The sequence below is a fragment of the Arachis hypogaea genome, chromosome 18, assembly GCF_003086295.3.
Source record: "Arachis hypogaea cultivar Tifrunner chromosome 18, arahy.Tifrunner.gnm2.J5K5, whole genome shotgun sequence".
Lineage (NCBI taxonomy): Eukaryota > Viridiplantae > Streptophyta > Magnoliopsida > Fabales > Fabaceae > Arachis > Arachis hypogaea.
Genome location: NC_092053.1, coordinates 106195736 through 106209567, shown reverse-complemented (window position 1 = coordinate 106209567; position 13832 = coordinate 106195736). Strand labels below are relative to the sequence as shown.

Genomic DNA, 13832 nt, shown 5'->3' with positions numbered 1-13832 from the left:
GTTCGGGCGTTCAACCTTTCTTTCTTTCACAGGGAGTCCTCCGTACATCAGTTTTCAGAGCAAATTTTTTATTTTCGGTTGACAATTAATTTTTCATATGCTCCTCCATAAGTCCTTTCTTTTGCATTGCTCTGACAGGTATTCAGTTGGTGGGTGGTAGAAATTAAAGGCTATTTTGTATCCTAAAATAACAGTGAAGTCATCCCCTTTCTCCAGCATCAGGTAACTCTATCCTCTGTCTCATGAATTGGAGTGTTGATTATTGCTGTAGCTATTTCTGGATTGAAATTGGACTGAATTAAATTCTGGTTCCATGTTATGTTTAAATATTGTAATTGTGAAACCCATTCTAGATTAGCAGTCATTGTCGTGGTAGTAATAAGAGTAATTAAAACATAATCCTTTACCCATGAGTCTTCTTGAACTCTGATGTTAAATATATAGATATTTTATAATTTAATATAATTTAATTGATATAGATACATGATTTTTACAGTTTTACTATTTATTGTAATAAATTTTAGAGATAATTTTTATAAGTTATAATTTATTTTTTTATCTGCATATTCAACTTTTAAGAATAATTTTTTAATTTTTTATTTATAAATAGATTATTTTTTACTTTAATATATAAATTTTTTATGAATTTTTTATTGCGTAATTCACTTTAACAAAAATAAATTAATTTATGAAAGTTTAAATTTAAATATATCATCTATAAAATTATATAAAAATTCAATTATATAAAATTCAATAGTTTTTTTCAAAACAAACTTAAATATATTATCTATTATATACAATCATTAGGATAAACAAATAAATATAAATTGAATATATAATTTAATTTTAATTTAAAATAAAAACTAAATGAATGATCAAAAAAATTGCAACCAATTTTATTTTTAATTTTTTTATAATTTTATTTAAAAGTAAAAATCACTCTATAGTCACTAACATCGCCGATAAAAAAATTATAAGTTTCTATAAAATAAAAAATATATAAGATAAATAACATATATATAATTTTAAAGTTATTAATCGTAGACTATGAACAAATTTTTAAAAAAAAAATCTTATGAATCAACATGTAATTTTTTTTTTTGATAGTTTTTAAAAAAATTTTTAAACTTACCAATATTTAAGTTGTCTATACATCACTTCTCAAAATATTATGATTTCACAAGTTATAATATATAATATTAGTTATTATTATATATATAAAAATGTGACTTATTTACGTATTGTTTGGATTAGAAGAATTTGTAAAAAAATAAAATGTTGGAGAAGAAAATGGAGGAAAAATCAATTTTTCATTGTTTGGATCAACAAAGAAATTGAATGAAAAATAAAAAAGATGTATGTGGAGCTCATGTAAATTTTTTCTCTTCAAAGTTGCGAAAAAAACTGATGGAGAAGTGCAAACATGGGTAAAAGTATAGAGTTACCCTTTGAATTGTAATTTATATATAATATATAAAAATATTACTCGTGTTTTAGGGTTAGATGGGACCTGTGAAATCCTCACGATTTGCCATGTGAAAATGGACGAGGATTAAGGGTGGCAAACAGGCTGAAATCTGTCGGATTGGCCCGCGTAACCCACCAAAAAAGGCGGGGGTGGGTTAAAAATCTGAGACCGCCAAATTTAAAAAGTCCACCTACCCTGTACTGCTTAACTCGTGGGTTTTGGCGGGTTTCGATGGGGTGAGGCGGGGAAGGCTTCCTTGCCAGGCCAAGCGTTTTTTTGTCAGGACTATTTTTTTTTTTACAAATTTCAATGATGTTATTGATCTACAAAAGGATAAAAATGAGAATTGAAGATATTCTAAGTTATATTTTAGATTATATTTTATGTTTGATTGATTATAAATTTGAAGATGTTTAATTATATGTTTTGAAAAATATTTGTTTTACTTTGGACAATGTTAGTTTTATTATTTTGTTTTAAAAAATTTGGTTTATAATTATGTTTATTACATATTTATAATTATAAAGATTTTAATGTTTGTAAATTTAGAAATTATCATTTTTTTATATCTTTAAAAATTATAAATTTATTGAAATAGTTGTGAAATTATATATATTGTTTAATATTTAATGGTTTATACAAAAAAGAGATTTAGCGCCAACCCGCCAACGTACCGTTAGACGGGACGGGGGAGGAATTCAGGACCGTCTCACTAGGTACGGCGGGGCGGTCCAATCTGCCAGATGGCAGGCTTTTGGCGGAGTAGGACGGACTTTTCCGTTTGCCACCCCTAATGGGAACACGGACATAAGTACCTGCTCCATGAAACCTATTAAATACACGCGAATATAAAATTATGAATTTATCCTAATTTATATATAAATAAATCAATTTCTTGAATTTTGTAACCGTAATATCTCTCTCTCTCTCTCTCTCTCTCTCTCTCTCTCTCTCTCTCTCTCTCTCTCTCTCTCTCTCTCTCTCATTGGGCCTTTAAGGTTGATCTTGACCCAAATATATCTTAGATTAATATTTTGAATCATTATTATAACAAAGACTATACTATTTAATATTATAACACTTAATATACGTAAAAATTGGATATATTTACAAGAAAATTTTTAATTCAAATTAAAAATATTTATTATCTTTTTTTTAGTTTTAAATATTATTTACTAATATAACAAAAAAATAAAAATAACAATAATTACTCACATAATTAAAATAGATAATCCTAATATATGCATAACACTATATATATCAAAGATTATTATATATGATAAATATTTTTTTTTTCTGTATTGACTATTTATATAATTTATTGAACAATTTTTTTTATCTTAATATTTAATGAATTTAACATACAAAATAAGTAACTTAAGTCATCATCTAAGATAATAAGTATGGTAGTATAAATACATGCTTATTTATTAATAATAAAAAATATATAAATAGTATAAATTGATATTTTTTTAGTATAAAAGTAATAATAAAGATGATTAATTAAATTAATTACATAACTAAAAAATTATGAATAATTTTTTAAATAATAATAAAAAATAAGATCATTATTTTCACATATTACAAAATTTATGAAAAAAATTTTGGATAATAAATCAATCCTCAATAGATTATACATTAGTCCTGTAAAAAAAAATAATTAATACATTATATATTAGTATTTACGTACTAATATAATATATATTATCGATTATTAAGTTTATAATTAATTTTTAACCCAATTTTTGGTAACTAAAATTTAAATGATTGAAATTATTAAATGTTAAATATTTTGTATCTAACCAATTTTATTTTTGTTATTGAAATTAAAAAAGGATGAGTTGTTAATCAATTCTAAATTTAAATTTAGATTTGAGTAAGAAAATAAAAATATTTTAAATTTTATTTCACTAACTATAATTAATTTTAAGATAAGAAATTATTTTGTACATCATATATATTGTAGGATAATATGGTCATTTGCTATTTTTTAATGGTAAATATTGTCAAATAAAATGGTGTAAGAAATTAGAAGGAAATGTATTTACCAGTTCAAGAAATATTAATTTATTTTTTAATAGAATAAATTATATATTGAATAACAAAAATTGTTATTGATTTCTCTTCACACTTATTAATACTCAACGATGGTGTTTCGGTACATTATGTTACCAAAAAATATTAATCGATCTAATAACTTTTGTAATGACATAAGTTTATAAATTTAAAAATTTAAAAATCATTTCATAAAATGTGAAGTTTTAACAAGTAACAATGTTGATTATATTATTTTGACTTCAAAAATGAATACGATACCAATAAATAAAATTGTCCCAGGTAAATTTCAACAAAGATAAAAGTTATATAAATACTGCTATTAATGAGAAAATAATCTATTTTAAAGACAAATACAATTTTTTTCTACGAATTTCCTAATTCGTGAAATCGAGAACTAATCCACCACAATTGATGCTCTATTTATTAAGGATATGTCGTTAACTAATGCATTATTATACACACAAAACGAGATTTAAGTTCTAAATATTTGCTTAAGCGAATAAATAAGATGACATTAAACTAATCTAAATTGAATAAAATAAATATTAATTATTTTTAATATTTTTAAATTATAAAATATTTATAATAATAATTATTATATGTATTTTTTATTTAATTTTTTAATACAAAATTTTTATATAATTTTATATATTATTCTGTGCAGGAGAACATACACTAGTAAAAATTAAAAAGTAGAAAAGTAGTATCTACTTGAACGTCCTAATAAGAAAAGAATAAAGTGATATATATATATATATATATACTCTCATCTAAGATTTTTTTGTTATTTCCTAAATCAAATTCAATAAAAATTGGGAATAGAAATGTGGTATTTTTCTGAGAGAAAAACGTTCCAATTACAGGAGAGGAAAGTGATGGATTTAGGGCCATTTGGATAGGTTTATAAGTGATTTTTTTTAATTTTTAACTTATAAAAATGTATAATATTAATGTCTGGTATAATTTTTAAAATAAAATTGTAACTTTCTAAAAAGCTATTTTGGTACTTAAGGAGAAGTTAAAAAAAATGACTTCTCTCATAATAAAAAGCTTTTTATCACTTTTCTCTTAAAATAAATACTTTTAGAACTAAGAAACCAAATACAAAATAACTTATTTATAAACTACTTTTAATATAAACATTTATTGTTTAAACTATTTCTTCAAAAATAACTTAATTAAATTATTTATCCAAACTGGCCTTAGATCAACTTTGTCTTTGTCGTTTCATTGTATTTCATTATTCTTTTTTATCTTTTATGCTTTTCCTAATTGTTTATTGTTCGTTCTTCTCTATTTTCTTCTTTAGACTCTGTTCCTCTTCGAATTTATACTCCTTTTTTTTTCTTATTTTTTTTTTTATAATTTTGACCGAGTTAGATTTTTAAACTTAAGTTAGGAATTTGAATTAAATTTTTAACAAATTATAAAATAGGACTTATCTCATAAAATACAATAATTTATGATATCTTAATTTAATATTTTATTGATATTAAAATATAAATTAATTTTTAATTATCTTTAAATATATAAAATATTTAAAATATTTTTGTTGTAACAATTAATAATATATATTATTTATAAACTCATTTTAAGAATACATATTGAGAATAAAATTAGACACGATGACACGTGATAATATTTAGGTGTATTTAAATGTGTCCAAAAAACAATTTTTATTTTTTATTAGTATACGGTTGAACATAAACGTATCTGCATGTCGAACACGACAAATAAAAAAAAATATCCGTACTTGATAGATTGTAACTCTATTCCTAATTTTGAAAGGAGAATATTATTCACTCATCCAAGTCTTTCAATTTTTTCACCTTATAACTACGTTGACAAGAAAAGATCACTAAATGTGACAACCAACCTCCCTTCCTCCCCCACATACAATTTCATCATATGTGACATCTTGAAATAGAGTTTATTTACTAAAAATTAAAACACATAATTTCGATCCGTAGCAAGAAGAGGGGGAACTTCATCAATCTTAAAAAATATTCGCTTTCTATTCTAAAACAGAGGTAGCAATAACTACAACAACAATAAAACCTTTTATACTAGCGGTTGGCTATGAATTAAGATTTTGTCTATGCTAGAGAAAGTAGTAGCAAGATCTTAAAAGACTACACAAGAATGTTCTATTTCAGCGACTTTGATTGGTGCCACATACGAAATGATATGATTTTAAAAATTTAGCCCTCAATTTGTGCCAATAGCAAAATCACCAGTTGGATTAAACAAAGTATTGATCATTTTTTTATAAACCACATGACAACAAAGCCAGTTGTCAATAATATAGCGCAGAAAATGTGCAGATTCTTCAACTTGGAGCTGTAATTGATGGAGGATAGAATGAACGGGTTTGGTAAATAGGTTGCTGTCGTACGCAAGAATAAGGGTGCTTGACGAAAGCGTTGAAACAAAGTCATCTCTTGTAAACATGTCAATATGAATTAGTCGAAGTATTTAATTAATTAATTATAATATGAAGTAACTAAAAAACAAGAGAAAAAAAATATTGTTCAGACTCATAAGGAGACAGACAATTAACTGATGAAAATGGTCTACAATAGCTGTGGAGGAATTGGAGTTGTTATACGGTCCTTTGAGGAATTTCCTGAGGTGTTGCTTTTTTTTTTATTGGAATTTAGAGATGTTGAGTTAAGAAATTAACTAAATTAATTTGATGATGACAAACATTATTTTTAGTGGGTTAAATATCTAATTAGTTTTTAATTGAATTTGATTAAGTGATGCATGCCAAAGAAAAATAAAGCAGCAGCCCAATTGGATGGAAAATAAAACCAAAGCTGGTGGGCTACAAAACAATAATAGCCCAAAGGAATCAAAGCAATGAAATCAGATGGGCCAAAAAAATCAAACAGGCTGAATGAATCATAACCGAACCAAACCCGAATTGATCACTCAAAGCTGATCCCTTCAAAGTGCATTGCCCAAAGGCAACGTTCACTTTTTCCTCTTCGGTCAGATCCTAGAGAAAGAGAGAGAAAGCTTAGTTCCTAAGATGTTCACCAAAGAAGAAAGAAAGAGAAGGATTAAGAAAGAAAGGCAGAGGTCAAATCACCCAAATCAAACCACATCAAGCTAAGGCAGAAGTTAAAAGTAACTTATTTCCTCTTGCATGCATATTGCTTTCTTCTCCTCTTTCCAAATTCTCTGCCACTCCAAATTGGGATAAATGAAGAAAGTAATATCTGTTAAGCTCTACTGCAAATCTATGGTCAAATTTGTGTCTTGGGGACCAAGTAGCATTTCAATGGTTCAGATCTGGGTTTACCATTGAAAATATTTTTTTCTTTACTGTCCTGAGGCTTTCGGTCAAGAAAGAAGGTCAGAACCAAAGTTTCTATTTTGAGGATTAACTAGAAAAGGTGATGTGGTAAGTTGGTAGCACGCAGCTCAAGGAGTTGACTTAGGAGAAAGCAACTCAACAACATGCAAGGAGATACAAAAGAAGATTTTTCATAATTCTGAAGCCAAGGAGAGAAAACCAGTGTGTTGAGGTTTATGTTCTGAGAAGAGTTCTCTGAAGAAGTTCATTAACTTGGACAGTCCTTCCTAGTCAAAGGAGCATTCCGCCAGAATGAGGAACTGAATCAGAGGCAAGCAAATCTGGTTTATCACTTAGCAAAGAGGCTATTGAAGCGTTAATCTCCTTCATATTTTACAGATTGTAATTTTCTTTTTAATGTTTATCTTTTTGTAATTTTTTGAGGTAAAAGGAAGAATGAGAGAGCTCAAGTAAAAGTTTAAGAGTGAAAAGAGGCAGAGTGATACACTTGAGTGAAAAGTCTAGAGTGATTTCAGATTTCTTTAGGTTGATTCTGTGTCTTGTATCCTGTACCAGTAAGGTATCCCTTTCTTAGTTGGATGAGCACTAAGAGTGAAGAGTTAGGTAATAGCATAACCAAGTCAAGTTAGGTTAGAACTTGAAAGTGAAAGGATTGTGTCAATCCTGTGGAATTGGTGTATGTAATACTTTAACTATAGTGAAAAGTCCACCACTGTTGTGGTGGGAACTGGATGTAGGTTGCATTGCACAAGGCAACCGAACCATGATATATGATGGTGTCAGCTTCTCTCTTCCCTACTCTGTTCTGATTTCTGATATTCATGAGATAAAATGAAATTGTCTCATAAATTTTTTGCTGCTGAGTTTAAATAGATTCAGACAGAAAGTTTGATTTAAAGGATTATATAGTTAAAGTAAAAGAAGGTCATAGATTCAACCTCCTCTTCTCTAAACCTTCTACAACCTTCAAGAGAAGTCGACGACAAAATTTTCTCTACCTCCATTGTCATCGAGAAGCTCAACAGTGGAGAAAGGGCTTGGGACGGTTTGGTTCACGGCAAAAACAGATCGAATTGGAGTCATTATGGCAACATCACAATAAGTGGAAACAACGAGAAAGAGAAGAGTCATGGTGGTAGCGATAGCGCCAGCGCCAGAAGAGATAGGTCGAGACACCGCCATAGTAATTCCGTGGACGGTTCTAAGGGGGTGTTCAAAGAGATCATGGAGGTTAAGAAAGCAATGCCTCTCGAAAAGCTTGTTGAGCAATGGACCATTGATCCCAAATGCTCTAATTTGTTTATAAACATGATACTCGTTACTTCAATTTTCATTTTGATTTTTCCATTCTTTTTATCTTTTTATTTGATTTTGAGTAGAAGTTTTTGTATCTGCAATTTGTGATTGATCTTAATGTTATTTTTGAACAATTCCTTTTAAAAAACATTTGATTTATGGTATGAATCGTTGAATTTAGTAATGATATTTGATTATTATATTTTTTCTTAATCTTTGGCAGCCATTGTTGACGGCATTTAAGGATATAAACTTGTTGATTGGCCAGTACAAATGATGATCGGAATGAGTTCATATGTTTAAAATCTATATTTATAAAAGAGCCTCAAATTATTACCAATTTCATTATTTATCTTAATCCTTTAAACACTAAAATATATTTTTACCATCCTAGAAATCTCCATGTATTAAACAAGAAAAATATTAAGAGATCATAAAAATTTATTACTTTTAGTTATCATTTAGTTATTAATTTAATTTTTTTAATCTAATAATCCAACAATATACTTTATCTATACTTTTAAATATTAATGATTCAAATCATAAATAAAAAATTTTGTTGATCCTCTAATATTTCTTGTTAAACAATATCATTTTAGAAAAAAAAAAAAAAATATCATTCTGTCTTATCATACATCATATCAGAAGTAAAATCATATAAACATAGATCTCGGACTCGGACGAGTATGACCCTATATAAAACTTAATTTTAAAGTCTTCTTTTTCTTCTAATAAGTAACCATCATACTATTGTTCACACACCAATAACCACAGTTTCCAAAATTTTACACTTGAATCTCCATTATCAATTGTGGCTACTCTATGCATAACTTGTCAAGATCTTTCTCCCGTTTTCCTTAGCTGTTATATTTTGGCAACAATTCCTCTCCTATTGTGTGGAAGTTTTTACTTTCTCCCTCAAGAAGTCGCACAACCTGAGTTACAAGCGTTTCACATGTTGGCAATGTAATATTATTCATACTACATATATAGAAAGAAATCGAATATTATTATTCAAACATATACATCGCTACATCGTCTTTAAACTCTTTGATACATTAATTGTTAATGCTTCTACATATATATGTAACTTTTGAAATATTAATTGGATTCATTTTCTTCTGATAACAATGAGTCATAATATATATATTAAAATTAAATCAAATAAAAAAATTTAAGAAGTAACATAGGCTACTATAATTTCAAAATTAAACTGGTGTTATAGTTAATTAATAAAATATATTTCATGTATATTAAAAAGATCATTCTAATATGATGATATTATAGTAATTATCGTAACTATGATATTTTAAAAAGTGTTGTTAAAATTAAAATAATATTTTTTATTATTAAACAACATTTTTTACAAAATATTGCTTAAAAAATATTACTAAAATATAAAAAAATATAATTTTAATTTTAACAACACTTAAATTAGTCATTATAACTACTATAGTATAATTATAGTAGAATTTACCAAACTAAAATTCAGTTTTTATTATATATTTATACATATTTATTTACATATTATTTTCTTAACTACTAAACCAATAAAATAATTAAATTTGCAATAAAGGAATAATCAAACTTGTTTATAAAAGAAAAATAAAATTTTTTTATAAAGTACCGAATATATATTTTTACACGTAACGACTGATTGATGATTAAATTTTAGTGTATTTGTTCATGATTGTTAATCACTAAAAACCTAGCAACATTTCTAGCATATAATGTATTAATAAACTTTATGAAAAACAAAAGCAAAGACAAATCTAATTATCTAAGTGAAGTTTAAAACGACTTTTTATTATATGTAATTTATTAAAAAGTATTTTTTTATTTTTAAACTTTGAATTAAATAGCTTTTAATTAAAATATAAAAAAAATATTATTTTGGTCTTTAATATTTAGACTAAATTCTAATTTGATTCTTAATATTTTAACGTCTTATTTATTTTCTAAAAGTTTTAAACAAGTTCAATATGGATCTACGGTTAAATTTGACACTATTAGTTATTAAAATGAGTGAGTGGACATTAATAACATTATTAGTGAAATTATATATTTTTTTTGTGTTAAAAAAATATAACTAAAATCTTCTTGTAATACTTCTTCTCTTCAATTTTTTTTCTGTATAGAACTACATATTCTAACAATCAATCGCCAACGCTTCAAAATTAAAAGAAAAATTTATATATTAGTAACCGTTAGTGAATTAATTTTACTTACAAAATAAAATCGAATACTATTGACTCTTTAATATGTAAATTATTTATATCAAATTTAATAATGAGATAATATTAAACTCGTTTAAAACTTTTTTAGAATTAAAATAAAATATTTAAAAATTTTTGAAACTAAAATAAAATTTTTAAAACATGTAAAAACTTAAATTAAGATTTAACCTAAATATGAGAGTGTAATACTTTACCCTATAAAATAAGTAAAGTAAGGTAGCGTTTGGTGGAGAGACAGAGACTGAAAGACTGAGACTGAGAGACAGGGATTAAGAGACAGAGACAAAAATAAATCTCAATATTCTGTTTGGTGCAAAGTGGGAGACAGAAATTAAAACAAGAATGAAATTCTAATTTAATTTGTACAAAATGTAAAATTGGAATTAATTAATTGAAATGAGGGTATTTTAGGTATAAAATGTTATTAAAGTTTCAGTCTCTATCTCTAAAAATTTCAGTCGCCTGTGTCCTTACTTTTTGGAAGTACTGAAATACTGAAATTTTAGAGACAGAAACAGAAATTTTAGTACAAATTTCTGAGCCAACAAACATGATACTGAATCAGTCTCTGGGTCTCTGTCCTAATACTTCAAAACAAACGCTATCTAATAGACACATTGAGATTCGATAGTACCTCTCCCATTGAAGGACGCTCATCAGGCTCTATTTGGACGCAGAAGAATGCGGTTTTGGCCATGAGGTATAGTTGATACGTGTCATATGAATTCCCAAGACGAGTGTCAATCAGTTCGTGTAAAGCCAACGACTCAATGATTGGCATAGCCTACAAGCTCCCGTTCAGTCTTAATTAATTCGTTTGTGTGAATTTTGTTCATACATAATTAAATGTATTTAGAAGAGAAGATACCCATTGTCTGAGAGATTGTTGTTCTGGATTGCGGAAATTGGAGACCTTGTGTCCTGAAATCAGTTGTAACAAAACGATGCCAAATGCATACACATCTGTTCGCTCAGAAACTACACCGGTTTCAGCATACTCTGGAGATAGGTATCTACATAAAAAAAAAAAAAAAATTAAAAGGATAAAGAAAGAGATGAAAAGAAATGCAACTTTATTTCAAATCTTTTTTCTTTCACTCTTTTTATAATGAATAATGTTATAAAATTATTATTATAGCAGTCAATTTTTATCAATACTATAACAAATTACTAAATAAATCTAATATAAAGTTTTTGTTGAGTTTTAATTTTGGATATTTTTTGAATTAAATTTTACATATTTTTATTTTTAATAATTTCAGATTTTTTTTATGTTGAGTAACGATTGCAATATTAACCGCAATGTTGATTCTTAATACTTTTTTGAAGAGTGTTAGGGATCAATAAATTTTATGATTTGTAGTCATTAATTAATTATTATTAATATTTTTAATAATATGAGATTTCATCTCATAATATAAGATTACTCACTTTTTTTTATCCATTAAATAATGACCAAATTTCAATAAAAGTATTACCCTAAACTTTCTCACGTTTCTCTCCCATCAAATACTTGAATGTCTTAAACTCACAATCCCACCTTTATTCAGAAAGTCAAAAGGTTTGAAAAAATCCTCACCCTATTGTGCCCATTATCCTGGTGTGCATAGTACCGTCACCGTTCCTCCATTTGGCAAGGCCAAAGTCAGCTAGCTGCATTTGTAACACATCACTTAATTGAAAGAAAATTTGCTAACGCTAATAATGACTTGGTTCGTATATATAACACTATTCAGCAAATTAAACATCTTTTGTTTAAGCACCAAAATATCTACTATACATCACTCAACAAAAGTTACAATGGAGGATAATTTAAAGTTTTCAATTCATCTAGAACCGGGAAATCAACTTGAGAAAACCATGAAAATAATTCAGCATATACCAGCGAGCAAATAAATTTATTTTTAGCACGAACAATGTTGAAAGGTGAAAATTCACCGTGATATAAAGATGATATTTGAAAATCATAAGTTGATTTGATAAATTTGACTAAATCATTATTTAATAGTTTTAATTTTAGATAAAATTTGAGGGTCAATAATTTGAATTTATATTGGTGTTATACATACAATATAGCAGCTTTAGTGTTATGCATACAATAATTTGAATTTGTATTGGTCAATAATTTAAAATATAGCAGCTTTAGTTTAACTCTAACATTATATTTTTAATCAATATTTTTAAGTATCATTAATCGTTGATTAAAAATAATAAATATTATACTAATTCTTTAACATTGCTCAATGCTAAATTGATAGTAACACATAGCAAAAAGTGTAAGATATCCAAAGTGTGAACCGAGTAGAGCCACATGAATGATTTTATAGGTAAAAGTTTGATGCACTATACATGAACATTTTGTTGAGAGAGAATCAAGGAAATTGTTCCAGTTTAGTTTACCGTACCATGGGAACATAATCATGAGTAAGAAGTATATTGCATGGTCGCAAGTCGCGATGAATAATAGGACCTCCACGGCATTCCTCATGCAGAAAACGCAATCCCTTTGCGGTTCCAATCGCAATTTCATACCTTTGTTGCCACTCCAGAAGGGGAGCACTTTTGTCTTCAAAAAAATGGTTTCCCAGAAATTCATATAATTACAAATCTGGTTCTTAAGAAAATAGAATAAATATATATAATAGGTGAATTTTAATATGTTTATACTATGACTATACAAGTATTATAAAATTAAGGTCATATTTTTTTTGTATTTAGTAATATTTTTTTAATAATATTTTAAAAAATATTGTTAAATAATAAAAAAACGTTATTAACCATCATAATATAAACATATTAGAATGAGTCGTAGACTCATACATATATATTGTGTATATATATATATATATATGTAGTTGCTCCTAGTGTTATCTGACATGGCAAGTTAATTAACAAGTTAACCGGTTAGTTATTGTAGTTAGTTAAGTTAGATTTCTAACTACAAATATATTACTAACTATCTAACCTCCTAACAAACTTCCCAGTTAGATAACACCAAGAGAATAAAAACATAAGATAAAACAAACCAATAAAAAACTATAAACACTTACCAAATAAATGCCAACCAAGAGACCTATTGCAGATATACTCGTATATAAGAATATTTCGGTTTTCTTTGCAATAAAAACCCAATAGCATAACTATATTCTTGTGGCGAGCGAAGCTTAAGACATAGACCTCGGAATGAAACTCCGAAAAGCCTTGTGAGCTTTCCTCTTTCCTTACCTTTGCTGCAATTTGCTGTCCATCTTTAAGAACACCCTTGTAAACATGACCATATCCACCTTCACCTATTAGGTTATCCTTTGAAAAATCATTTGTTGCTTGCTGTATTTCAGAATAGGTAAACCTCGTCAACTCATTGACAGACAATTCGGTCCTTATCTTGCATCCAGAACAAAGAAGTGGTGGTGTAGAGCCTCCTTGCTTTTGGCCAACATGAGAGTTATCG

General features: G+C 26.9%; 1 protein-coding gene across 1 annotated transcript; it reads right to left on the bottom strand.

The window, feature by feature from the left end:
• Window positions 1-8751: 8751 nt before the first annotated feature.
• Window positions 8752-13519, bottom strand: LOC112770234 (proline-rich receptor-like protein kinase PERK12). The gene is made up of 6 exons (XM_029294929.2): window positions 13432-13519; window positions 12787-12947; window positions 11961-12034; window positions 11250-11394; window positions 11016-11165; window positions 8752-9079 (listed from the first exon to the last, which is right to left on the bottom strand). Exons 1-6 carry the CDS (start codon window positions 13517-13519, stop codon window positions 9002-9004), a joined length of 696 nt encoding a protein of 231 aa, XP_029150762.2. The 3' UTR covers window positions 8752-9001.
• Between the last annotated feature and the right edge of the window lie 313 nt (window positions 13520-13832).

Bases quoted from the DNA above. Each gene is read 5' to 3' on its own strand.
- LOC112770234 (XM_029294929.2), bottom strand. From the start codon at position 13,519: ATGCTATTGGGTTTTTATTGCAAAGAAAACCGAAATATTCTTATATAC. The intron at 12,948-13,431 runs GTAAGTGTTTAT...ATTTTTTTGAAG, and splicing joins TCTTGGTTGGCATTTATTTG to ACAAAAGTGCTCCCCTTCTG. The intron at 9,080-11,015 runs GTACTATCGAAT...CTTGTAACTCAG, and splicing joins AGCGTCCTTCAATGGGAGAG to GTTGTGCGACTTCTTGAGGG.